The sequence below is a fragment of the Saimiri boliviensis genome, chromosome 1, assembly GCF_048565385.1.
Source record: "Saimiri boliviensis isolate mSaiBol1 chromosome 1, mSaiBol1.pri, whole genome shotgun sequence".
Lineage (NCBI taxonomy): Eukaryota > Metazoa > Chordata > Mammalia > Primates > Cebidae > Saimiri > Saimiri boliviensis.
Window position 1 is genome coordinate 75,170,092 of NC_133449.1, and position 25,588 is coordinate 75,195,679.

The following is a 25,588-nucleotide window of genomic DNA, read 5'->3' on the forward strand; positions in this document are numbered from 1 at the left end:
CTATTGTGATTCAATAACACCTACACAAATTACAAGCCATCAAATTCATTTCAGTATAAATGTTAAAGTTTAGACTATTATTTAGTTGATAGTAACTAGAATGCATAAAGATGTGGTATTTTCCTCAACTCCCAGAAGTCTCCTATTACATTGATCTTCAAGGACATATGCTGGAGATCCACTAAAATACCTTCTATTTTATTATCAACTTTAAATAGAAATGTCTATTACGATGCAAAAATATTATGTTACTGCTCTACTTCCTTTAAAGGTCTTTTGATGAAAGGTATACTTGTACATTAATTTAAACCTCTAACAAATTTAAACTTTTAGATATTATTTTTAAAATGTTACTTGAGGTACATGTTAGTGCCTTCCCTTTGCTGTCTACAAAACCTATACTAGATTAAAAAAAAAAAAAGATAAAAAGGAGACTACTATGTAAAGTTAGTTACAAAGTAACAACATAGTCACATTAGAGGTGGTCTTCCTATGTCATTCACTCACTTTTGAAAAATTATAAAAATATGCATTGGTCTTAGAATGGGCAAAGATTTCATTTTGAATCTGATTTTGATTTTTTTTTAAGTACCTTCATAAACACACTTTGACTCACACTTAAAAGATATTTCAATCCTTAAGTTCATCCGTGCATGAATCCCTAATAGTTCCAAGATTCAAGGTTAGGAGCCCGTGCTTGGTGTGATAACAGCTAGCTGTGGCATCAGCACAGCAATGCAGTTACAGACTGTCCATTGCAGGAAGAATGGCTTCACAGATTTAAATGGTTGGGTTAGTGATTCTATACTCTAATATGCATCTGTTTTGAAGCCTTGTACTTACAAAGATCTGTTCTTGGGTTAAAGATATTCCATTCTAAATCTTGTATCTAACAGTTCCATGGCCCCCTTTTTTAAAAAAAAAAAAAAGCCTAATCAATTAAGGGATTTCCTATTCCCTCTTAAATTTTACTTCCAAGTTTATTTTTTCCCTCATTTGTAAAGTCTCTCTTTGCCATTTATTATTAGCATGTATTGAATTCTTACCATACACCAGGCATTGTTCTAGATGCCTTTTACACTTTTAACATTTCTAATCCTACGTATTGTTTTGTAAGGTATCCCTGTTTTGTAGATGAGAAAACAGAGGTTCTAAAGAGGATAAATTATATAAAGTACAAATTTACACTGCCAGTAAGTGTGATTCAAATCCTCAACACTTCTCCAACTTTTCTTCTCAATTACCCTTAGCAGTAAAGGAGTAAGATGCATACCTTTGAAGACCTAGGAAGCATAACCAGAAGCAGTTCCACCAAAATACGGCCTTTCTTTGAATCCATGTTTTACCCTTAAAATTCCTAATTTTGCCTCTTACTCTGAAATGATTCCATGGATTATAAAAATATCTTAAATTCCTGCTATGGTTTGGCTATGTTCCCACCCAAATTTCATCTTGAATTGTAGTAATCCCCATATGTCAAGGGCAGGACCAGGTGGAGATAACTGAATCATGGGGGCAGTTTCCCGCATGCTGTTCTTGTGATAGTGAGTTCTCACAAGATCTGATGGTTTTATAAGGGACCTCTTCTCTTTGCTTGGCCCTCATTCTGTGTCCTGTCACCCTGTGAAGACATGCATTTTGGCATGATTGTAAGTTTCCTGACGCCCTCCCAGCCATGCAGAACTGTGTGTCAATTAAACCTCTTTTCTCTATAAATTATCCAGTCTCAGGTATGTCTTTATTAGCAGCTTACAAGCTGACTAATACAGTAAATTGGTACCACAGAAAGTGGGGTGCTGCTATAGAGACACCTGAAAATGTAGAAGTGACTTTGGAGCTGGGTAACAGGTAGAGGTTGGAATGGTTTGGAGGGTTCAGAAGAAGAGAGGAAAAGTGGTAAAGTTTGGAATTTCCCAGAGATATGGAGAGGTCAGAAGACAGGAAGATGTGGGAAGGTTTGGAACTTCCTAGAGACTTGAGGAATGGCTTCGACCAAATTAGTGATGGTGATATGGACAATGAAATACAGGCTGAGGTAATCTCAGACGGAGATAAGAAACTTGTTGGGAACTAGAGCAAAGGTGACTCTTGTTATGCTTTAGCACAGAGACTGGTAGCATTTTGCCCCTGCCCTAGAGATCTGTGGAACTTGGAACTTGAGAGAGATGATTTAGGGTATCAGGCAGAAGAAATTTCTAAGTGGCAAGCATTCAAAAGGAAGCAGAGCATAAAAATTTGGAAAATTTACAGCCTGACAATGTGACAGAAAAGAAAACCTCATTTTCTGGGGAGAAATTCAAGCCAACTGCAGACATTTGCATAAGTACTGAGGAGACTAATGTTAGTCACCAAAGCAATGGGGAAAATGTCTCCAGGGCATGTCAGAGACCTTCACAGCAGCCCCTCCCATCACAGGCCACGAGGCCTAGAAGGGAAAAATGGTTTCCTGAGCCAGGCCCAGCACTTGCTGCCCTGTATCCCAGCCACTTCAGCCATGGCTAAAAGGGGCCAACATACAGCTTAGGCCATTGCTTCAGAGGGTGCAAGCCCCAAGCCTGGGCAGTTTCCATGTGATGTTGGGTCTGTAAGTGCACAGAAGTCAAGAATTCAGATTTAGAAACCACCGCATAGATTTCAGAGGATGAATGCAAAGGCCTGAATGTGCAAGCAGAAGTTTGTTACAGGGGCAGAGCCCTCATGGGGAACCTCTGCTAGGGCTATGTGAAAGGGAAATGTCAGGCCGGAGCCACCCCACAGAGTCCCCACTGGGACACTGCCTACTAGACCTGTGAGAAGAGGGCCGCCATCTTCCAGACTTCAGAATGGTAGATCCACCAAGATCTTGCACTGTGCATCTGGAAAAGTCACAGGTACTCAATGCCAGCCCATGAAAGCAGCCAAGGGTGGGGGGGCTGTACCCTGCAAAGCCACAGGGGTGGAGCTGCCCAAGGCCAAGGCCAAGAGGGTAGGCACCACCTCTTGCACCAGTGTGACCTGGATGTGAGACATGGGGTCAAAGGAGATCATTTTGAAACTTTAAGGTTTAATGACTGCCCTATTAGATTTTGGACTTTCATAGGACCTGTATCCCCTTTGTTTTGGTCAATTTCTCCCATTAGAAATGGGTGTATTTATCCAATGCTCATACCCCCACTGTATTTAGGAAGTAACTAATTTGCTTTTGATTTTACAGGTTCGTAGGCAGAAGTGACTTGCCTTGTCTCAGATAAAACTTTGGACTTAGACTTTTAGTTAATGCTGGAATGAGTTAAAACTTTGGGGGCTCGTTGGGAAGGCATGATTGTGTTTTGATCATGAGGACATGAGATACGGGAGGGGCCAGGGGCTGAATGATACGACTTGGCTGTGTCCCCACCCAAATCTTATCTTGAATTATAATAATCTCCACAAGTCAAGGGTAGGACCAGATGGATATAACTGAATCAACTAAAAGAGAGAAGCAGCATTTAAATACTTTTTTTCTCTGAAAGAAAAAGTAGAAGTAATTTATGAGAATTGTTATTTTGTGAGATCAAGAGATTGACTTGATTTTGGAGAAGGATTCAAACTTAAATTTAATAAGGTCAGAAATGTGATTTTATATTGTTTACATTGTATTATTTGAGCTATTATATCATCTCTATTCTTGGTATAATCTTGTCAGGTGAGTTTGGTTAGGCAAGTAATCCTGTTCAACATAATCCAACAAAAGAAACAAAGCAGTGAGAAGCATTTACAACACTGCCTTGGATTTTATTATTATTTTTTTTTTAGACAGGGTCTCACCAGTCGCCCAGGCTGGAGTACAGTGGTGCAATGAGAGCTCATTACAGTCTCAACCTCCCAGGCTCAACCAATCCTCCTGCCTCAGCCTCCTGGATAGCTGGGACTACAAGTATGCATCATCACAACCCAGCTATTTTTTTACTTTTTGCAGAGAGAAGGTTTCACTATATTATTTTGCCCATGCTGGTCTTGAACTCCTGAGCTCAAGCAATCCTACTTCCAGCTCCCAAAGTGTTAAGACGACAGGTGTGTGCTATTAGGCCCAACCATCTGCCTTGGAATTAACATAATTAAAATAGCCATCACTGTTCACTTAAAAGTATTCTGGAAGTAAAATCAAACAGCAATAAAAAAGGGACTAGGGGAGCTGAACTTCCCATCTCACTGATCACAATCGGAAATAGGGGAAAGACTGGATAGTGAACAGGTATCACCAAGTAAAATTTTGATGTCCCACTGATCTCCATGGAGGATGAAGAACCAAGTTAATCATATGCCTATTATTAAATTCATTGGGTTAACAGTTACAAAACAAAAAGCAGATGTCTATTAATCTTTAATGGGGGAGCTCATGTTTTTGGTTGGTTTTGTTTTTCCTCTTTTGATTATTTTTGCTCTAAACTCACCATTGTTTCTCTTGCCCTTATCTTTCTTTCCTTCCTCTGCTTAGAATGCCTTTTTTGGCTAACTTCCTTTTTTATTCAAGACTAAACTCTGTAGCCACTTCCTCCAGGAATTATTCCCTAACTCTGACCTCCATTACCATTCCCCTATGAACATTTTTTTCTTTGCATTTCTTTCCTTCTCTAACACTTCACTAGTTTATAAGCTTCTTGAGGACAGGTTATCTTATGTCATCAATTATAAGTTTTCACTGGTTTAAAGATGATAAATCATCATTTTATATAGCAATAAGAAAGCAAAAAAAACCACTACCGGTTATAACTGTGGGACATCCTAGATATAAGATGATCCCAATTTCACAGAAAAAAATGTGGTAGAAAAAAAATCATGAATCTCAAAATCAAAATTCTGCATGTCTATCTTCGATAACCACAAAATGTCTGGGCATATAGAAAATGTACATTAAGGCCAGGCGCGGTGGCTCAAGCCTGTAATCCCAGCACTTTGGGAGGCTGAGGCGGGTGGATCACAAGGTCGAGAGATCGAGACCAACCTGGTCAACATGGTGAAATCCGTCTCTACTAAAAATACAAAAAATTAGCTGGGCATGGTGGCGCGTGCCTATAATCCCAGCTACTCAGGAGGCTGAGGCAGGAGAATTGCCTGAACCCAGGAGGCGGAGGTTGCGGTGAGCCGAGATCGCGCCATTGCACTCCAGCCTGGGTAACAAGAGAGAAACTCCATCTCAAAAAAAAAAAAAAAAAAGAAAATGTACATTAAAACATTGCAGAACTGTTGAATACATGAATGAATGGATTCAATCTGACTGGTGCCTTTCATCAATATGCTTTTAATTTATTTTAAAAAATGGAATCAGAAAAATAATATTTTTTAGATTTTAAAAACCAAAACCAGCTGGGTGTGGTGGCTCATGCCTATAATCTCAACACTCTGGGAGGCCAAGGTGGGAGTACTGCTTGAGCTCAGTGTTTTGAAACAGCCTGGTCAACAAAGTGAGACCCCATCTCTACAACATAGAAAATTAGCCAGTTGTGGTGGTGTGCACCAATAGTCTCAGTTATTGGGGAGGCTGAGGCAGGAGGTTCACCTGAGCCCAGGAGTTCAAGGCTGCAGTGAGCCATGATCACAACACTGCACTCTAGCATGAGTGACAGAGCAAGACCTCATCTCAAAAGCAGAAACAAGAAACTAAAACCTATGGATATTATTTACAAATGTAATGGTTCTGGATTTAATTGTGTAATCTAAAATACCAGAAAGGGGAAAAAAAAATTTGTTTACTAAATATAAGTGTTGTGGCTTCATAAAAACAAACAAACAAACAAACACTTCAATGTCAATTGCCTGGATGAACAGATGTTATTTTATTATAGTAGATAAAAAAGAAACTAGTGTTTTATAGTATCCATTCTTGATTATTTACACTACTGATACGTAAATGGATTGTAAATAACCCAAAATAAATAACTTAAAACATTTATATTTTTTAAGTATATTCATATATCATATTATGAGTAAACAAAAAGGCCCAGAGATATGTATTAATATGTTATCAGAATTTGTTTACTTTTAGGGAAAAAAAACTTGTTCTTAATCCTACATTAAATTTATAAGGGGAAAACATCCTAAATCAAAAGATGAAAAAACAAAAATATTTTAAGTCTAGTCCAAGTGAGATGTTACAAGTTGCCTTGTCATGGCTTTGAGATAATGGTAAAGCCTAGAAATCATTTGGAGGTGTAAGTGGTATAAAGGAGTGGAAAAACTAAAATCCTGTAACAATAAAATTTAGAAATCTAGTTTTCTTTCCTTTATATTTTTCTATGTCCTCTAGAAAGAAACATTGTAAAAATAGCTACTCCTTACCAAGCTGGATGCTTTATATATATAATTTCTAATCTTCAGTAACCTGTGGAGTAGACATTAATAGCATCATTTTATATATGTCTACATGGAGGCTATAAAATATTAGATGACTTATCCAAGGTTGTGCAGCCCGTAAGTGGCAGAACTACCTCTAAAGTTTCTGGTCCAAAGAAGAAAACTCGGACAAAACAAAGAAATCAGAAACAAGAGAACCAATGTAATGAAAGTAGCATTATCTCAATTTGCACAAAGAAGCAGTAAGGTTGCCTTGAGAAAACATATTAAGAATTCTAGTGACTGATAAATTCTAGAATTCCACTTTATAATGTCAACAGTAGTCAAATGATTAACTCAAATAACTTCCAGACTGTATATAAACAAAAATTGAAGACTACCTTCACTAATCTAATACGATATTCTTCACAGGCCTACCACTACAGAAGACTGATTAAAAACTTACCTATGATTCAAATGATCTCCTTTCATCTTTCTTATTAAGGTAGCCAGTTATTGCAGTAGGGGTTAAGGGCAAAGGCCCTAGAGAAAGACAAGACTGGATAAAATCCCTACCTGTTAGCTGCATAACTGTGGGCAAGTTGCTTAACCTCTCTAAACCTCACTTTCTCTACCTGTAAAATAGGGTTATATATCTGACTCACAGAGTTATTATAATGAGCAAATTAAATAATGTGTATAAAGTATTCTATTATACATAGTATTGGGTACATAGTAAGGGTCTAATAAATTTGTTACAGTGATATGTATTTGGAGACTTCTGTTTTATTGTGATACTTTATATTAAATAAAACTTCACTCTTTGTTACTAATGCTACTATTGGACATTATGGATAAAGTCTCAACATTTCTTTATTAACTGTGGGGCTGTAACACAATATGCAAAGAAAAGAAATGTATTAAAATTCCATTCAAAGAGTACACATTTTCAATGTCAGGACAAAGTACCAACAGAATTTCTCACAAAACTGGTATTTTACAAGACAAAGGGAAGAACTTTAGCTCTTTGAAATTCACTAATTCTTTTGTATGAAATGTGAAAGCACATTAAAATGTAAGGAAACCTGTAACATTGTAACACGTTATTACTCCATGAGCTGAAAGAGTCAATTTCATCATTCGCCACTGAGGGGAGCTACAACCTAGGAGAGGTTTATGTATAGAATGCCAAGGTTATTTTAAAACTTTCCCATACTTTACAATATTCATTTCATCAGCTCTCTTATTAAAATATATTTTAAATAAATTTGACAAGCATACCCCAATTCTCTTTTGGAGACCTTAGAAATAATAAGGTGGCTCATTATAACTACGTAATCATAAAGATGGGGGATCCTTATCCCTCTTCCTTTTTCTCCATAGCATTTATGTAACCTACTATATATTTAGCATACATTATTTATTTATTTTATCTAACATACTAAATCTTTCATACATTGATTTTCATCCTCTTTCTTCCTCTCTCTCTCTCTTACATACACACAAGTGTAAACTATATGAAGAAGAGAGTTGTTGACTTGTTATCTGGTTTTTGTTTGTTTTGTTTTGCTTGAGACAGGGTTTCACTTAGTCATCCAGGCTGAGTGCAGTGTCACAATCACAGCTTACTGCAGCCTTGACCTCCTGGGCTCAAGCAATCCTCCCACCTCAGCCTCCTGCATAGTCAGGACCACAACATATGCCACCATGCTTAGCTAATTTTCTTTTTTTTTTTTTGGTAGACTGAGTCTCCTTTGTGTTTCTGATCTTGAATCATCTGTTTTATACACGACTATTTCCATTGCCTAGAACAGTCCCTAGCATATAAAACATGCTCAGTGAATATTTAGCTGCTGAATGAATGAATACAGAATCATCTACTTGAAAGGTTGAAACTCTCTCATTAGATATTAAGTAAAGCAAACTACTAATATCTGAAAAATGCAGTGAAAATGTCTTAGAACATTTCTTTCCTTCCTCCCTCCCTCCCTTCTTCCTTTCCTTCCTTCCGAGTGTAGTGGCACAATCTGAGCTCACTGCAAGATTCTAGTGATTCTCCGGCCTGACTCTTGAGTAGCTAGGATTATAGGCATGTGTCAGCACGTGTGACTAATTTTTGTATTTTTAGTAGAGACCGGGGTTTCATCACATTGGCCAGGATGGTCTCCAACACCTGACCTCAAGTGATCTGCTCACCTTGGCCTCCCAAAATGCTGGGATTACAGATGTAAGTGACCATGCCCAGCCTAAGAATATTTATTAAATCCCATAGATAGTAATACAGACAAATCTCATGAGATTGGCTTGTTTATACATTCACTGTAGAATCCCTCTTAAATTATCTAATTGGCATAAGGAGTTGGGAAATTAAAGGGAAGAATTATAAATGTTGATACTCAAAATTTTTAATTTTGTTCAAGACATACTGTGTTTCATTTGCCAGCTTTTTTTGGGGGGGAGAGGGCTCTTCTTTGAGTATAACTTTATTAATTGTTGCTTTTCTCATATAAGCAATGCCTGTAATGTATCATTAATAAATTTAAATTTCTTTTAAAAGAAGACATAAGTACAATAGAGTTGAAATCTGAATGCAAAGTCCTTCTAGATTTTTATAAATTTTCCCCAGACTTTTAGAACTGTAAAAAGGTATTATCCACACCAGATATAACAGCAGTTTTTGTTTGTTTGTTTGTTTGTTTGTTTTTGAGACGGAGTTTCACTCTTGTTACCCAGGCTGGAGTGCAATGGCGCGATCTCGGCTCACCGCAACCTCCGCCTCCTGGGTTCAGGCAATTCTCCTGCCTCAGCCTCCTGAGTAGCTGGGATTACAGGCACCCGCCACCATGCCCAGCTAATTTTTTTGTATTTTTAGTAGAGACGGGGTTTCACCTTGTTGACCAGGATGGTCTCTATCTCTTGACCTCGTGATCCACCCGCCTCAGCCTCCCAAAGTGCTGGGATTACAGGCTTGAGCCACCGCGCCCGGCCATAACAGCAGCTTTTAACAACTCACTCTTATCAAATCTTTCCAAAGCAATTAGCAATTCTTGAAATAATCCTCCTTCAAACTGATTATTTCCATTGAGCTATGAAATATCTAATTTAATTACATAATTACAGTAATAGCTCAAGAGCATTAAGAAGTTTTATCAGGCGTCATGCCCAACTTAACGACTCATTTATAAGAGCAGAAGTGTGGGGTGCAATAGCTCACGTCTGTAATCCCAGCACTTAAGAAGGCTAAGGCAGGCAGATCGCTTGAGGCCAGGAGTTCCAGAACAGCCTGGGCAACATGGCAAGAACCCGTATCTACTAAAAATAATACAAAAAAATTAGCTGGGTCTGGTGGTGTGTGCCTGTAATCGCAGCTACTTGGGAGGCTGAGGCAGGAGAACCACTTGAACCTTGGAGATGGAGGGTGCAGTGAGCCAAGACTGCACCACTGCACTCCAGCCTGGGCAGCAGAGCGAGACTCTGTCAAATTTAAAAAAAAAAAAAAAAAAAAAAAAAAAAAAAAAAGAGCAGAAGTGTGTAGGAGTGTGTCAGAGAGTAGCCTCCTAACCATATTGACGCATGTGGGCTTAAAACCAGGATGTTTTATAGATGAGATGGAAAGTATGAGACAATCCATGTAAGTTCAATAAAGTTGATCAGAAAAGTTTCTACTGTAACAGCATATGGATCCTTCACATGCTATTTTACTGCCCCTAGGATGTACTTTTCAAATTTTCTTGAGTAAAGTTGATGGATGTTACTCATGTGATTATTCTCTGAAAAAGAATCCTTACAGGATTTATAACAGTTCACGGAGTTTAACTATACTTACTCCTCACTCCTTCAACAAATATTTGTTGAGAAGCTACTACCCCAAAGATAGTATGGTTTAAAAAAAATTGTGGCAGATACAAAAACTAATGAAATAAAACTTTTCCCTTGTTAACTCTACTTATGCAAGCAGGGGTTCTGTACACATCTCAGAAAACTGGCCTAGATTTTCTAGAGCAGGTAAAAAGAGTTAATACATTTAGATAGGTAGAAAAAAAAATTATTCTCAAATCTCAGGTACAGATCAACTATACAGGAGTTGATCTTGGCGGAAAGAAATTAATGTCCTCCTGAAAACTAAAGAGGGAGATCTACCCCATTCTCATCTATCTTCCAGGTGAGACTACAGTACTTCCTTTGTATTGTTTATTTTGTTTTAGGTTCAATTACATAAACTCATCCTTTTGACATAGTTCATAATTTATGATAGTTGCCCTAGAGTATATAAATTACTGTATTCTATTGAGTTAATGTATTTTAAATGCTTTGGTCATAACATGTACATCTGTGCTCTTGCCCATGCATTAAGAATATAGCAATTTCACAATACTTCTGAAGTCTCATAAATCTATAATGGACTTGATCTCACTACCAAACTTCTCAGCTCTTTAGTCCTAAAAATGGCCCAGTTACTGCTGGGGAAAAACAAAAAGTTCCTTTTGTCACTGAGATTTATAACAAAGTCAGGCATAGAAAGGAATAATATGACACAAAGCATGTGATAAGACTGTTATAAATACATTTTAGAACTTTAACAATTATGATGATGAAGAGTCATAATGCCTGCAATGGTAAAAGCTATTCACTGAAAATTATTTAATCTTCATGCAACCCTATAATTTTATGACTGAGAATTTACTAAACTTCCTCATGATCACAGAGCTTGTAAGTATAAGAGCTAGGACTGGAAATCTGGTCTATTTGACTCCTGCCATCTATATTACTATCAATAGATTTCTGTGAAACTAATAAATGTTTGGAGAGAAGGAATATTAACATATTTTCTATTTCGTCCTATGTCCACAGTATGTGGCGGCCCTCCAATGGTCTGAGGGACAGTGAACTGGCCCCCTGTGTAAAAAGTTTGGGGACGCCTGATATAAATGTTTACTGAACACCTACTATATGCCTGCTAGTCACTTGGGATTCCACAATATGTAAATTAACTTAAGGTGTTTATTAAGGTACCAATATAGGATCTCTCAACCCAAATGAAGAGTTAAAGCACACACTTTTTAAAAATTTTTAGACAGAGTTTCACTCTTGTCATCCAGCTTGGAGTGCAATGGCACAATCTCGGCTAATTGCAACCTCTGCCTCCCAGATTCAAGTGATTCTCCTGCCTCAGCTTTCCCAGTAGCTGGGACTACAGGCGCTCACCATCACGCCTAGCTAATTTTTGTATTTTTAGTATAGACAAGGTTTTACCACGTTGGCCAGGCTTGCCTTGGCCTCCCAAAGTGCTGGGATTACAGGTGTGAGCCACCATGCTCAGCCCACATACTTTATTTTTAAAGATTTCAAAGGTTATTCGTGATCTCATCCAACAAAGGTTTAGATGAGCATCTGCTATGTGACGATAAAAACAGATAAAAAGATGACTAAGACATGGGCTTGCCCTTAAACCCAAACAGAATACACACACACACACACACACAAATTTGGTATTAGATACTTACAGTGTTAATAAAAGCATTTCTTACAAATAATTTTGTTATTGGCTACCATTTCACTAAAAACAATTCTAAAAGCTACAAATCACTATTTTTTTTTTTTTTTGAGACGGAGTTTCGCTCTTGTTACCCAGGCTGGAGTGCAATGGCGCGATCTCGGCTCACCGCAACCTCCACCTCCTGGGCTCAGGCAATTCTCCTGCCTCAGCCTCCTGAGTAGCTGGGATTACAGGCATGTGCCACCATGCCCAGCTAATTTTTTGTATCTTTAGTAGAGACGGGGTTTCACCATGTTGACCAGGATGGTCTCGATCTCTTGACCTCGTGATCCACCCGCCTCAGCCTCCCAAAGTGCTGGGATTACAGGCTTGAGCCACCGCGCCCGGCTTACAAATCACTATTTAATTTTCATAAGGCAACATTTTTCCTACCACCAAAATGCCAATGTACCTTAAAAATGCATATATAAAGTTGAAAATGTGAAAGGTGAAGGAATTTGCCATTAGCTTACATTTTCTATGACAAATGTCCACTCTTTGTCTTCAAATTCCTCTGCATGAGGATCCTGTAACAAAAGCAAAACATGAAATTGAATTGAAATACATGTCTTTAGTCCAATAAATCCAATTAAGAAAATACAAATAGCCTTGTTTGTAGCTTTTACTAGCTTTTAAAAATGGAGAGGCAAAATACTCTACTCTTTTTTTTTTTTGCATTATTTTTATTATAATTTTCCCAACTTTTATTTTAGGTTTAGGTGTATATGTACAGGTTCGTTACATAGGTAAACTCATGGCACAGGAATCTGCTGCACAGATTACTTCCTCACCTAGCTATGAATCCTAGTACCCAATAGCTATTCTTTTCTGCTCCTCTCCCTCCTCTCACCCTTGACCCTCAAACTTCCAATAGGCTGCAGTGTCTGTTGTTCCCTTCTTTGTGTTCATGAGTTTTTATCACTTAGCTCCCACTTATAACTGAGAACATGCAGTATTTGGTTTTCTTTCCCTGTGTTTGTTTGTTAAGGATAATAGCCTCCAGTTCCATCCATGTTCCGGCAAGAGACATTATCTCATTCCTTTTTATGGCTGCATAGTATTCCATAGTATATATAAATAATGTTTTCTTTATTCAGTCCGTCACTGATGGGCATTTAGGTTTATTCCATGTCTTTGCTACTGTGAATAGTGCTGCAATGAATTTATGCATGCATGTTTCTTTACGGCAGAATGATTTATAGTCCTCTGGGTACATATCCAGTAATGGGATTGCTGGGTTAAAAGGTCCTTCTGCCATTAGCTCTTTGAGGAATTGCCATGCTGCTTTCCACAATGATTGAACTAATTTACAATCCTACCATCAGTGTATAAATGTTCCCTTTTCTCCACAACCTTGCCAGCATGCTATTTTTTGACTTTTTAATGATAGCCACTCCAAGACTGGTGTGAGATGCTATCCTGTGATTTTGATTTGTATTTCTCTAATCACTGATGTTGAACTTTTTTTCATATGCTTGTTGGCTACATGTATGTCTTTTGAAATAGGTTTGTTCATGTCCTTTGCCCACTTTTTAATGGGGCTGTTTTGTTGTTGGTTTCTTTTTCTTATAAATTTAAGTTCCTTATAGATGCTGGATATTAGATCTTTGTCAGATGCATAGTTTGCAAATATTTTCTCCCATTTTGTAGGGTGCCTGTTTACTCTGTTGATAGTTTATTTTGCTGTGCAGAAACTCTTGTATAATTAGATCTCACTTGTCAATTTTTGCTTTTCTTGCAATTGCTTTTGGTGTCTTTGTCATGAAATCTTTGCCAGTTCCTATGGCCAGAAAGGTATTGCCCAGGTTGTCCTGCAGGGTTTCTATTGTTTTGAGTTTTATATTTGAGTCTTCAATTAATCTTGAGTTGTTTTTTGTATATGGTATAAGAAAGAGGTTCAGCTTCAGTCTTCCACATTTGGCTAACCAGTTATTCCAGCACCATTTATTATATAGGGAATTTTTGCCTCATTGCTTGTTTTTGTCAGCTTTGTCAAAGATCAGACAGTTGCAGGTGTGTGGCCTTGTTTCTGGACTCTCTATTCCATTCCATTAGTTTTTGTGCCTGTATTTGTACCACCAGTACCATGCTGTTTTTGTTATTATAGCCCTGCAGTATAGTTTGGAATCAGGTAGCATGATGCTTCCAGCTTTGTTCTTTTTGCTTAGAATTGCCTTGGCTATTTAGGCTCTTTTTTGGTTTCATATGAATTTTAAAATAGTTTTTTCTAGTTCTGTAAAGAATGTCATTGGTAACTTGATAGAATAGCACTGAATCTGTAAATTGCTTTGGGCAGTATGGCATTTTAATGATATTAGCCTATCCATAAGCACTGGAATGTTTCTCCATTTGTTTGTGTCATCTCTCATTTCTTTGAGCAGTGTTTTACAGTTTTTATTATAGAGATCTTTCATCTCCCTGGTTAGCTGTATTCCTAGGTATTTTATTATTTATGGGCATTGTGAATGAGACTGTGTTCCTCATGTGGTTCTCAGCTTGGCTTTCATTGGTGTACAGGAATGTTAGTGATGTTTATACATTCATTTTGTATCCTAAGATTTTGCTTAAGTTATTTATCAGCTGCAGGAGCTTCTGGGCTGAGACTATGGGGTTTTTTAGATTAGGATCATGTCATCGACAAACAGAGATAATCTGACTTCCTCTCTTCCTATTTGGGTGCTCTTTATTTCTTTCTCTTGCCTGATTGCTCTGGCCAGGATTTCCAGAACACTATGTTGAACAGGAGTGGTGAGAGAGGACATTATTGTCTTCTGCCAGTTTTCAAGGGGAATGCTTCCAGCTTTTCCCCATTCAGTATGATGTTGGCTGTGGGTTTGTCATTGACAGCTATTATTTTGAGATATGTTCCTTCAATACCTAGTTTTGAGAGTATTTAACACAAAGAGATGTTGAATTTTATCAAAAAGCCTTTTCTGCATCTATTAAAACAATCATGTGGTTTTTATCTTTAGTTCTATTTATGTAATGAATCACATTTATTGATTTGTGTATGTTGAATCAATTTTGCATACTGAGGATGAAGCCTACTTGAACATGGTAGATTAGCTTTTTGATGTGCTGCTAGAATCAGTTTGCCAGTATTTTGTTGAGGATTTGTGCATCAATGTTCATCAAGGATATTGGCCTGAAGTTTTCTTTTGTTGTGTCTCTGCCAGGTTTTGTTGTTAGAATGATGCTGACCTCATAGAATGAGTTGGGAAGAAGTTCCTCTTCCTCAATTTTTTAGAATAGTTTCGGTAGAAATAGTACCAGCTATTCTTTGTACATGTGGTAGAATTGGGCTGGGAATTCATCTGGTCCTGGGCTTGGTTGGTAGGCTATTACTGATTCAATTTTGAAGATCGTTATTAGTCTGTTCAGAAAATCAATTCCTTCCTGGTGTACTCTTGAGAGGGTGTATGTGTCCAGGAATTTATCCATCTCTTCCAGGTTTTCTAGTTTGCATGCAAAGAGGTGTTCATAGTAGTTTCTGATGGTTATTTTCATTTCTGTGAGGTCTGTGTTAACAGCCCCTTCATCATTTCTAATTGTGTTTATTTGGGTCTTCTCTCTTTTCTTTTTTATTAGTGTAGCTAGCAGCATATCAATCTTAATTTAAAAAAAAAAAAAACAACTCCTGAATTCATTGATCTTTGAATGGGTTTTAATTTTCTAATTCCTTCAGTTCAGCTCTGATTTTGGTTATTTCTTATCTTCTGCTAGCTTTGGAGTTGATTTGTCCTTGCTTCTCTAATTCTTCCAGTTGTGATGTTGGGTTGTTAATTTGAAGTTTTCCTAACTGTTTGATATGGGCAATTAGTGCTTTGAATTTCCCTATTAACACTGCCTTAGTTGTGTCCCAGTGATTCTGATGTGTGTTATCATTGTTCTCATGACTTTCAATTAACTTGTTGATGTCTGCCTTAATTTCGTTATTTCCCCAAAAGTCATTCCAGAGCAGGATGTTTAATTTCCTATGGTTTTGAGCGGTTTTCTTAGTCTTGTCTATTTTTTTTTTTTTTGAGACAGAGTCTTGCCCTGCTGTCCAGGCTGGAGTTCAGGGGTGTGATTTTGGCTCACTGCAACCTCCACCGCCTGGGTTCAAGCAATCCTCCCACCTCAGCCTCCAGAGTAGCTGGGACTACAGGCACACACCACTGTGTCCAGCTAATTTTCTGAATTTTCAGAAGACACAGGGTTTTGCCATGTTTCCCAGGTTGGTCTTGAACTCCTGAGCTCAAGCAATCTGCCTGCCTCAGCCTCCCACAGTGCTGGGATTACAGGTGTGAGCCACCACACCTGGACTTTTTAAAAAATTTTTTTGTAGAGATTCACCATGTTGTCCAGGCTTGTCTTTAACTCCTTGGCTCAAGCAATCTCCCTACCTTGACCTCCCAAAGTGTTGGGATTATAGGCCCCTATGTCTGGCCATACTCTACTCTTATAATACTTCCATAAGTTATCTAAATTAAAATCATTATTTAATATTAAGAAGTCCTCCATTTTATTTGTGTTGATGTGTATCACTGTCTCCCATCATTGCATCTATGATAAAACAAAAATAAACCTAATCAGAGATAGAGTAAACCAGTAAATGAACTATTAAGAGGCATTTTATTAAGACATTAAATGCTAACATAAAGCCCTGCCTTTGTTTTTATACCTGTAGGTAACTTAAAGTACCACTAGAGGCAAAGTTTTCTTCAGTGCAGAGGTTAAAACAACAACTGGAATTTCAAAGCACTGAAAGGTACTTGATAATCTAGACAAATAACAAATCAGCAGGGCTACTGATGCCCTTCCTCTTATCTCTCCCTCATTAACCCTAGAAATGCCTTAGAAACCTGAGAAAGGGTAATGGATCCTACAACCAAAGGCAATCTATTTTTTTTTTTTAATTTAGCATACTTTTGCAAGCATTTATTTGAGAAATAGTTATTGGGGATTTAGTATATAAGGGATTATAAAGATGTTTCATGGATTCAAAGACAGTTGTCCTTGCCCTCAAAGAAAAACACAATAGTTTTAAATCCAAATAAATTTATGATGAAAGAAATAAATGGTTTTACCAGAGATTAGAAAATGACACACTACTTCTTACAAAAATAAATAAGAACTTCATGAGAGAGAAAACATCTGGGCTGGGTGGGATTATATAAGATTTCCAGAGATTTGAGAATAAGTAAAGGCAACAAAGTATAAGAAACAGAGAGAAAAGTAGTGGGGTCATATCATATGCGCATTTAACTTACTCAAGTTCGTTCCATATAACAGAGGTGAGGTAGGAGGAATGGAGGTATCAAGAGAATAAGAGAGTATCTACATAAAGCATGCTTTTGGCTCAACATTGCACTCTAAGATTGAGCATACACAGCTGGGAGATGGGCCCTGATATTTTCCTACTGGATCTCAGGTCCTGCCTTTTTCACAGAGAAATAATTTATCTATGATTGATTCCACTTTGGTCTCTTAATGATCTATTTCTATTGCCATAGTTGAGTTCGTACCTAGGCTATTTCAAGATGAAAGCGATTGTAGCATTCTCTCAGTTAGTCTCTCTGACCTCCATTCGATCTTGCACACAGATTAATTTTCCCAAACAACAGTTCTGACAATGTTAGTAACAACTCAGATTTCTTCAACAACCCTTACAACTTATTAAATTCCAAACTGCTTAGTTACTTCATTATTTTTGTTTACTCATTTTCTAGTATAATAACATAGCAGTTGGCTGAGTCTGAGCTGTACTGAAGCCACTATTTTTATGAGTAAATTCATATAGGTAGGATAAAAACCTGCCAAAAGATGTTTCTTTGGTGGTGGTAGACAGGGAAAGGGTAGAAGGAAAAGGAAAGTGGAAAACTATACTTAAGATTTGTTTCCTCAGCTGGCTCTGCCCATAAACTGGGTTTATGGAGAAAAATAATAATAAATTAAGGTTGAAAGAACTTTTCCATGATGTACTTAGGGCACAGAGAATACTACTTGAGAGACCAAGAAATAAAGTGTGATGCAATGCAGAGGAGACATCATACCATTCTCCCTGCCTATCCCTCTCCTATCATTTTGTATTTTGAGGAAAGGCGCATAGTTACAGCACAGTTGGTATCAAATTAATGATATAAAATATTTACTGAGCACTCACCATGTCCCAGCTCTTATGCTAAGTGTTTTACTCCTCAAAGCAACTTATGAGGTAGGTACTATCTTCATTCCCATTTAACAGAGCAGAAACCTGAAACCTAAGACATGCAGCTTCCCACAGTGCACAATTAGTAAGTGTTTAAGCTATGTTGCTGCTCCAGGTCTGTCTGACTTTAACCCACTTTGTTGGTTCACTGTAGCCACTGTGCCCCCAGGATCTAGAACAGTAGCTGGCACATAACAAGGCTCTCAAGAATATTGAATTAATGAGGTAATGAATATATATCTTATAAATTAATAAACATTTAACAACATCATATACATAATACATTAACTCTTAAAGCAGATGAAATATTTTTTTAAAGCACAGATAATGTATTATCCCTAAAAGAATTTTTACCAAAGAATAATTTTAATGAGACCAAGAGGCACATCTGATAGGGTCAAGTCAGTAAAATGATATAAAAGCAGCAGCAAGGATGCTCATTTTCAAGACACTTAAAAATGGTATCGCTACATAATTAACTACATTACTGAGCAGACAAAAACATTTGTAATGAGAATTACTTCTAGCATGAATCAATCAAGCTTTTTTTAATATCCTACTCTCCCTCTACTGTCTCCTTTCTTAGCACTGTACTAAAGAGAAAAATTAAAATAGCTTGATAAGAGTCTTTTTCATTCTCAAAATCCTAAAGGGCTTTAAAAAAAATTTACTAAAAACAGCTATTTTCAATTAAACGCAAATCTCAAAAGCAGGCTAAAGAATTAATTTTTGGTTAAATCACAGAAAAAATGAAACATATTGATAACTTTCACCTCCTCTATGAGCGTACCTCTGTGTATGCTACTTACTGAGGAGGAAAAGGGTTCAGAGCAGTCCTTTCCTATTTACAAATTTCAAGATTCTAAGTGAATTATGAGATTTAATACAAGTTTTTAAAAGAGAGGAAATGTTAAGTTTTTCATTTGAATATTTTATATGTTGTTCAAAAACAAGATTCAAAAATTACCACGAACAAATGAAAAGTTTGTTCCGTTTTGCTCTGTTTTACTTTCCTGCTTTTCTTTAAGAATTCTGAGAGGATTATAGGAATCAGGAAGATTAAATATACTACTCATTTAAATATTGAAAATGGTCACAAGGTTGCCTCAATAGCACAATTGAACAGAAATGTTTAATACAGCAAACTGAGAGGCAGGGGTGTTTGGGTTTTTTTCTACATACTAACACTACAAGTCTAAAAATTCAGAGATAAGGATAAGCTAAACATTCTCATTAGTACTTGAAAACCTCACTTATCTCCTAATCCTCCAAGTAACACATTTCAACAGCCACTTTCAACTCAGAATCACTCAGTCAATGCATATCCTTTCCCAAAACACAAGGCGGAGGCTATCTATCAGCTCTATTCTAGCCCCTCATTCTCTATCACCATTTTATTAAAAAATTGTTATAACTATGTCCATTCATTTACTTTGCCAATATGGACTAAAACAAAATACTGAAGAAATTACTTAAAAGTCTTCCTCAAGTATGTTAGAGATGTTACTGTTGTTATTAATATTCACAACTCTTTTTATTACAGAGTAGGCAATACAGTGTAGAGAAATGAATACGGCTAAATCATAGACTATTTGGACAAGCTACATTCCTCTCTAGTCTCAGTTTCCTTATCAGTAAAATGAGAATCATTACAAAACCTTAGAGTTCTGAAAATTAAATGAATTAATAATGCATATAAAGATTCTTCTAACACCAGAGAGATTGCTCTTAACTACCAAGACTAGTACATCATTCCAGTAGGAGAAAAATAGATAGGAGGGGCTTAATAACTGGCTCTTAGGATAGCTAGTTAAAAGGGCAACAGATGGGAAGCTAAGGCAGAAGAATTGCTTGAACCCAGGAGGCGGAGGTTGCAGTGAGCCAGGATTGCGCCACTGCACTCCAGCCTGGCACCTGGTGACAAAGGGAGACTCTGTCTCAAAAAAAAAAAGGGCAATAGAGTGGTTCTGACTATATTGAAAATAAGGAACAGCAGTTACTGTCTCATTTCTATTTCTCCCTGAATAAATCAAGAATGGTATACAACTGACAGGCATAATCAAGTAATGTTATAATGTCAGTAGCAGTAATATCAAAACTATAAAATATATATATGCCAAGAATCATTAATAAAATATATATGAAATACAGAATATTTAAAATTAGTATTCCATTTATGGGCAAGTACATTAATAGTCATCATATTGTTTTGTTCTACTGAACTCTAAAGTACTTTCTGAATAAATTAATATATTGTTTCGCAAAATTAAAAGTCCTACTTACACAATGATGTCATACTCTAAGCTATTATCATTTGCTCTATTTTAATTTCACATCCCAAAACATTTAGCAGATTTTCACAAATTTTCTGTTACTAAATTACGCTTAATAAGATGACCTCTCCCCTGCTATATACTACTATAAAAGTAGCCTCAACACAATTTACATGACTCAAAGAAGAAAAAAACCATTTGTTTTCTAACTCCACCACCTTCCGAAAGGCTAAAACTGGTACATACTGAGACATACCTGTCCCCAACTTTTTTTGGAGCAGGAAAGGAGTTGGTTAGGAAAGTAAATATTCTAGTGCTTAATTACCATATATAGGGACTACTTTATAATGTTTCACGACATATGGAAGACTTTCAAGAGAAAATACATATGAAATAGGCAAGAGGGTATATGAACAACTATGTTTTTAGATCTGTACTTTGAATTTACAACCAGCATTTTGTCTTTAAGCTGCAATACTTTTAAATATTAATATCAATAAAATATCAAATATCAATTTAAAACATATCTGTTAACATTAATAAGATATTTATCATATACTAATTTTAAAGCATCTTTTTTATTAAACAAGGCTAACAAAATGAAGGTCAGGATTCAGAATTTTCATACTCTTCAACTTTCTACAGGGAAGGTATTTTATAGTTTCCTGTGGGTAGAATGCAGAAAGTCATAAAAGAAGTATCTCAGCTGGTCTTAACTGTAACAAGTTCAAAAAGATCCCCAAATTATTCAGACTTTATAGATCATGAAATACTATGATGCCTTTGCATTTGTTATAAATTGCTATGTCCCTAAAAATAATGCACAGTAGGTACCAGATTGCACACAAATGTATAGAACAATGAACACCGAAATATTTTGTCATTTGGAACCCTGGTTATATAATAGATTCTATAGCCTATAAAAATGGAACTTACCTTAAAAAGCGTTACAGTGATTTCAATGTTTTCAGGAACAGGCCACACAACAACACCACGATATGGATTTTTTATTCCAGGTTGCCAGCTATGTGCCTACCAGAATAAAAATGATACTTTCAATATGAACTATAGGAAACGCAATGTTAATAATTTACAATGGCATACTGACCCTATGTAATTATTCATTAGATCTGCAGTATCCCTGAAACAAAAGTGATTAATCAAATAAAACTTTTCAATCATTAAGCTTGGGCCAAGATAGTTCTATCATATGACAGCTACAGATTACTATCTGTAAACAAATCTTCACTCCCTCATATACACAGAAGATGCAAAAAATGATGAAAACATGATGTCTCATATTTTCAAAAGCTACTATCTGATTAAATAAATTACTTTATTAGAAGAGATATTTTTAAATTATTTTTGTGGACTAGGAACTTTAAGGCAAATTCATACTTTAAAAGAAAAAACTAATTGCATAACTTTACATTTAAGTTCATTTCCCATTAAACTGTAATGTTTATTTGGGGCAGGTAAAGAACAGCATCAGTTTTTTCAGGTAATATTCCTAGTACTGATAATATTAGATTTTTTTCCTTATAAATCTTGATTATCAAGCTTCCCTAAGGAACCTCCACCCCCCAAAATATGGGGGTCACCACCATAGTTCCTTTGTGGCATTTCCAGTCAAAGCTGAGATAATGGAAGATGGTATGCCATGACATCTGAACTCAACTAAGTCTTTACCCCAATTGGCTACAGGACTGTCTATGGACATGCTATGAAAATTACAATAAAAGCTAACACTTTTAGAGTACTTTCTATGTGTCAGTCCATGTCTTAAGAATTTACTTATGTTAAACTCATTTAATCTACAAAATAACCCTATTATGTTCTTCTACTATTCATTCATTCACTCATTCACTCAGGGCCTAGAACAGTGCTACTATCTGCCAGGCACTGATCTAGGCCCTGGAGGGGTGAAAAACAATCTGTTTGGGGGAGCTAACATCATAGTAGGAAGAAACACAAACAAAACAATTAAGCAAAATGTAAGATATGTTAGGTAGAGGTAAGTGCTGTGATGAAAGGAAAAAGTAGGAAAGAAGAACGGGGAATAAGAAAAGTTAATATTTTTCAATAGGGTGATCAGAGAAGAATTCATTGGAAGATGACACTTGAGAGAAGGCCAAAAAAAGGTAAAGATATCGACATGTAAATACATGAAAAGAGCTTTCTATGGAGAAAAAACAGCAACTGGAAAGGTACAGAGGCATTAAATAACAAAGAGGGCAATGTGGCTGGAACAGAGTGGTCAAGAGGAGAGTAGTAGGACATGAAGCCAGAGAAATAAAGGAGGGTCCAATTATATAAGGCTCTGGTAGGTCACTGCAAAGATATTGGCTTATATTTTGAGTGAAATGCGAAGCCACTGGAGGATTTTCAGCAGAGTAGTGACAATCTAAGTTATGTTTCAACAGACTCATATTGGCTAATGTTTTGAGAACAGGCTGCAAACATAAGAGAGAAATAGATCAATTAAGAAGAAGCTACTGCGGGGGAATGCTGGGAAGATGGCCGCCTAAGAACAGCGCAGGACTTCAGCTCCCAGTGAAAGTGCAGAGGGTGAGTGGACGCCGCATTTCCAGACGAACTCATATTGCCCACAGACCAGGAGATACCCAGGCAGAGGGGTCGCCAGCGTCGCAGTCCCAGCTGGTGCGGCTGTTTTGGCCCCCGCGGGGCTGATTCCGCCCGTGCGGCTGCTGTGACCACGCCCTGTTGCTGCGGTTCTCCATACAAAAGCCACTGGTCTGGGAGCCCTCTTAGCTGGCGAGTGGAGCCCTGAGACGGCAGAGTTGCCCATTCATCTGAAATAGTGAGCCAGGCCAGGAGAGTCCTAGGCAAAAAATCCACCAGGAGCCGGCGCCACAGTGCGAGCCGACTCCGTGAGTCGCAGCACGGGAGATCCCGGCGCCTTTTCAACAAGCGACCGGAACGCGGGGTCATTCAACTTAAAAGAAAAGACTCTGAGTCAGGGAGCCAGGTGATCAGGCTTGGTTGGTCCCACCCCTCCACCCCCAACAACAACGAAAACAAAAACAGTAATTGGAAACCCTCTGGGTTGAGTCCTTCAAACCAAGCACAGCTGAACCTGGAAGGTCCGGCTCCCTGGGGGAGGGGCTTCCGCCATTACTGAGACTCTCCACCCCTACTGAGGCTGGCTGCCGTGGCCTAGGCAACCCGCCGTTGCCGAGGCAACCTGCCACAACAGAGAGAGTCCGCCATAACAGAGGCGGGGCAACCCCAAGGCACATAATCGTCAGATTCACCAGGGTTGAAATGAAAGAGAAAATGCTAAGGGCAGCCAGAGAGAAAGGTAGGGCTACCCACAAAGGGAAGCCCATTAGACTCACAGCAGATCTCTCAGCAGAAACCCTACAAGCCAGAAGAGATTAGGGGCCAATATTCAACATCCTTAAAGAAAAGAACTTTCAACCCGGAATCTCCTATCCAGCCAAACTAAACTTCATAAGTGAAGGAAAAATAAAATCTTTTGTGAACAAGCAAGCACTCAGAGATTTCATCACCACCAAACCTGCTCTCCAAGAACTCCTGAAAGAGGCTCTACACATATAAAGGAACAACCAGTACCAGCCACTCCAAAAACACACCAAATGGTAAAAGAGCATCAACACAATCAAGAATCTGCATCAACACAATCAAGAATCTGCATCAACTAACCAACAAAACAGCCAGGCAGCATCAAAATGGCAGTATCAAATTCACACATAACAATACTATCCCTAAATGTCAATGGACTAAATGCCCCAATCAAAAGACACAGACTGGCAAATTGGATAAAAAGCCAAAACCCATCAGTGTGCTGTATGCAGGAAACCCATCTTACATGCAAGGATACCCAAAGGCTCAAAACAAAGGGATGGAGGAAGATCTACCAAGCAAATGGAGAGCAAAAAAAGGCAGGAGTTGCAATTCTCATCTCTGATAAAATAGACTTTAAAGCAACAAAGATAAAGCAACAAAGATCAAAAGAGACAAAGAAGGACATTACATAATGGTAAAAGGATCACTGCAACAAGAAGAGCTAACGATCCTAAATATATACGCACCCAATACAGGAGCACCGAGATACATAAGGCAAGTTCTTAATGACTTACAAAGAGCCTTAGACTCCCACACAATAATAGTGGGAGACTTTAACACCCCATTGTCAATATTAGACAGATCAACCAGACAGAAAATCAACAAGGATATCCAGGACCTGAATACAGACCTGGAACAAGCAAACCTAATAGACATTTACAGAACTCTCCACCCCAAATCCACAGAATATACATTCTTCTCAGCACCACATCACACCTACTCTAAAATTGACCACATAGTTGGCAATAAATCACTCCTCAGCAAATGCAAAAGAACAGAAATCATAACAAACAGTCTCTCAGACCACAGTGCAATCGAGTTAGAACTCAGAATGCAGAAACTAACTCAGAACCGCACAGCTTCATGGAAACTGAACAACTTGCTCTTGAATGTTGACTGGATAAACAATGAAATGAAGGCAGAAATAAAGATGTTCTTCGAAACCAATGAGAACAAAGACACAACATACCAGAATCTCTGGGACACATTTAAAGCAGTCTCTAGAGGAAAATATATAGCAATGAGTGCCCACATGAGAAGAAAGGAGAGATCTAAAATTGACACCCTATCATCAAAATTGAAAGAGCTAGAGGAGCAAGATCAAAAAAACTCAAAACCTAGCAGAAGACAGGAAATAACTAAGATCAGAGCAGAACTGAAGGAAATAGAGACACAAAAAACTCTTCAAAAAATCAATAAATCCAGGAGCTGGTTTTTTGAAAAGATCAACAAAATAGACAGACCACTAGCCAGATTAATAAAAAAGAAAAGAGAGAATAACCAAATTGATGCAATAAAGAATGATAAAGGGGATATCACCACAGATTCCACAGAAATCCAAACCATCATCAGAGATTATTACCAACAACTCTATGCACATAAACTAGTAAACCTGGAAGAAATGGATAAATTCCTGGACACCTGCATCCTCCCAAGCCTAAACCTGAAAGAAGCTGAAACCCTGAATAGACCAATAACATGGTCTGAAGTCGAGGCAGCAATAAAGAGCCTACCACCCAAAAAAAGCCCAGGTCCAGATGGGTTCACAGCTGAATTCTACCAGACATACAAAGAGGAGCTGATACCATTCCTTCTGAAACTATTCCAGACAATCCAAAAAGAGAGAATCCTTCCCAAATCATTTTACGAGACAAACATCATCCTGATACCAAAACCCGGCAGAGACTC

General features: G+C 37.6%; 1 protein-coding gene across 15 annotated transcripts in view; it reads right to left on the bottom strand.

The window, feature by feature from the left end:
- The window catches only part of EHBP1 (EH domain binding protein 1), a 560,843-nt gene that overhangs the window by 240,384 nt on the left and 294,871 nt on the right, over window positions 1-25,588 (bottom strand). For all 15 annotated transcript variants that reach the window (XM_074399272.1, XM_074399282.1, XM_074399294.1 and 12 more), the window contains 2 exons: window positions 21,227-21,322; window positions 12,301-12,354 (listed from right to left, as the gene is read on the bottom strand). In XM_074399272.1, coding sequence (XP_074255373.1) covers window positions 12,301-12,354; window positions 21,227-21,322 — 150 coding nt within the window. The remainder of the gene's footprint in view (window positions 1-12,300; window positions 12,355-21,226; window positions 21,323-25,588) is intronic.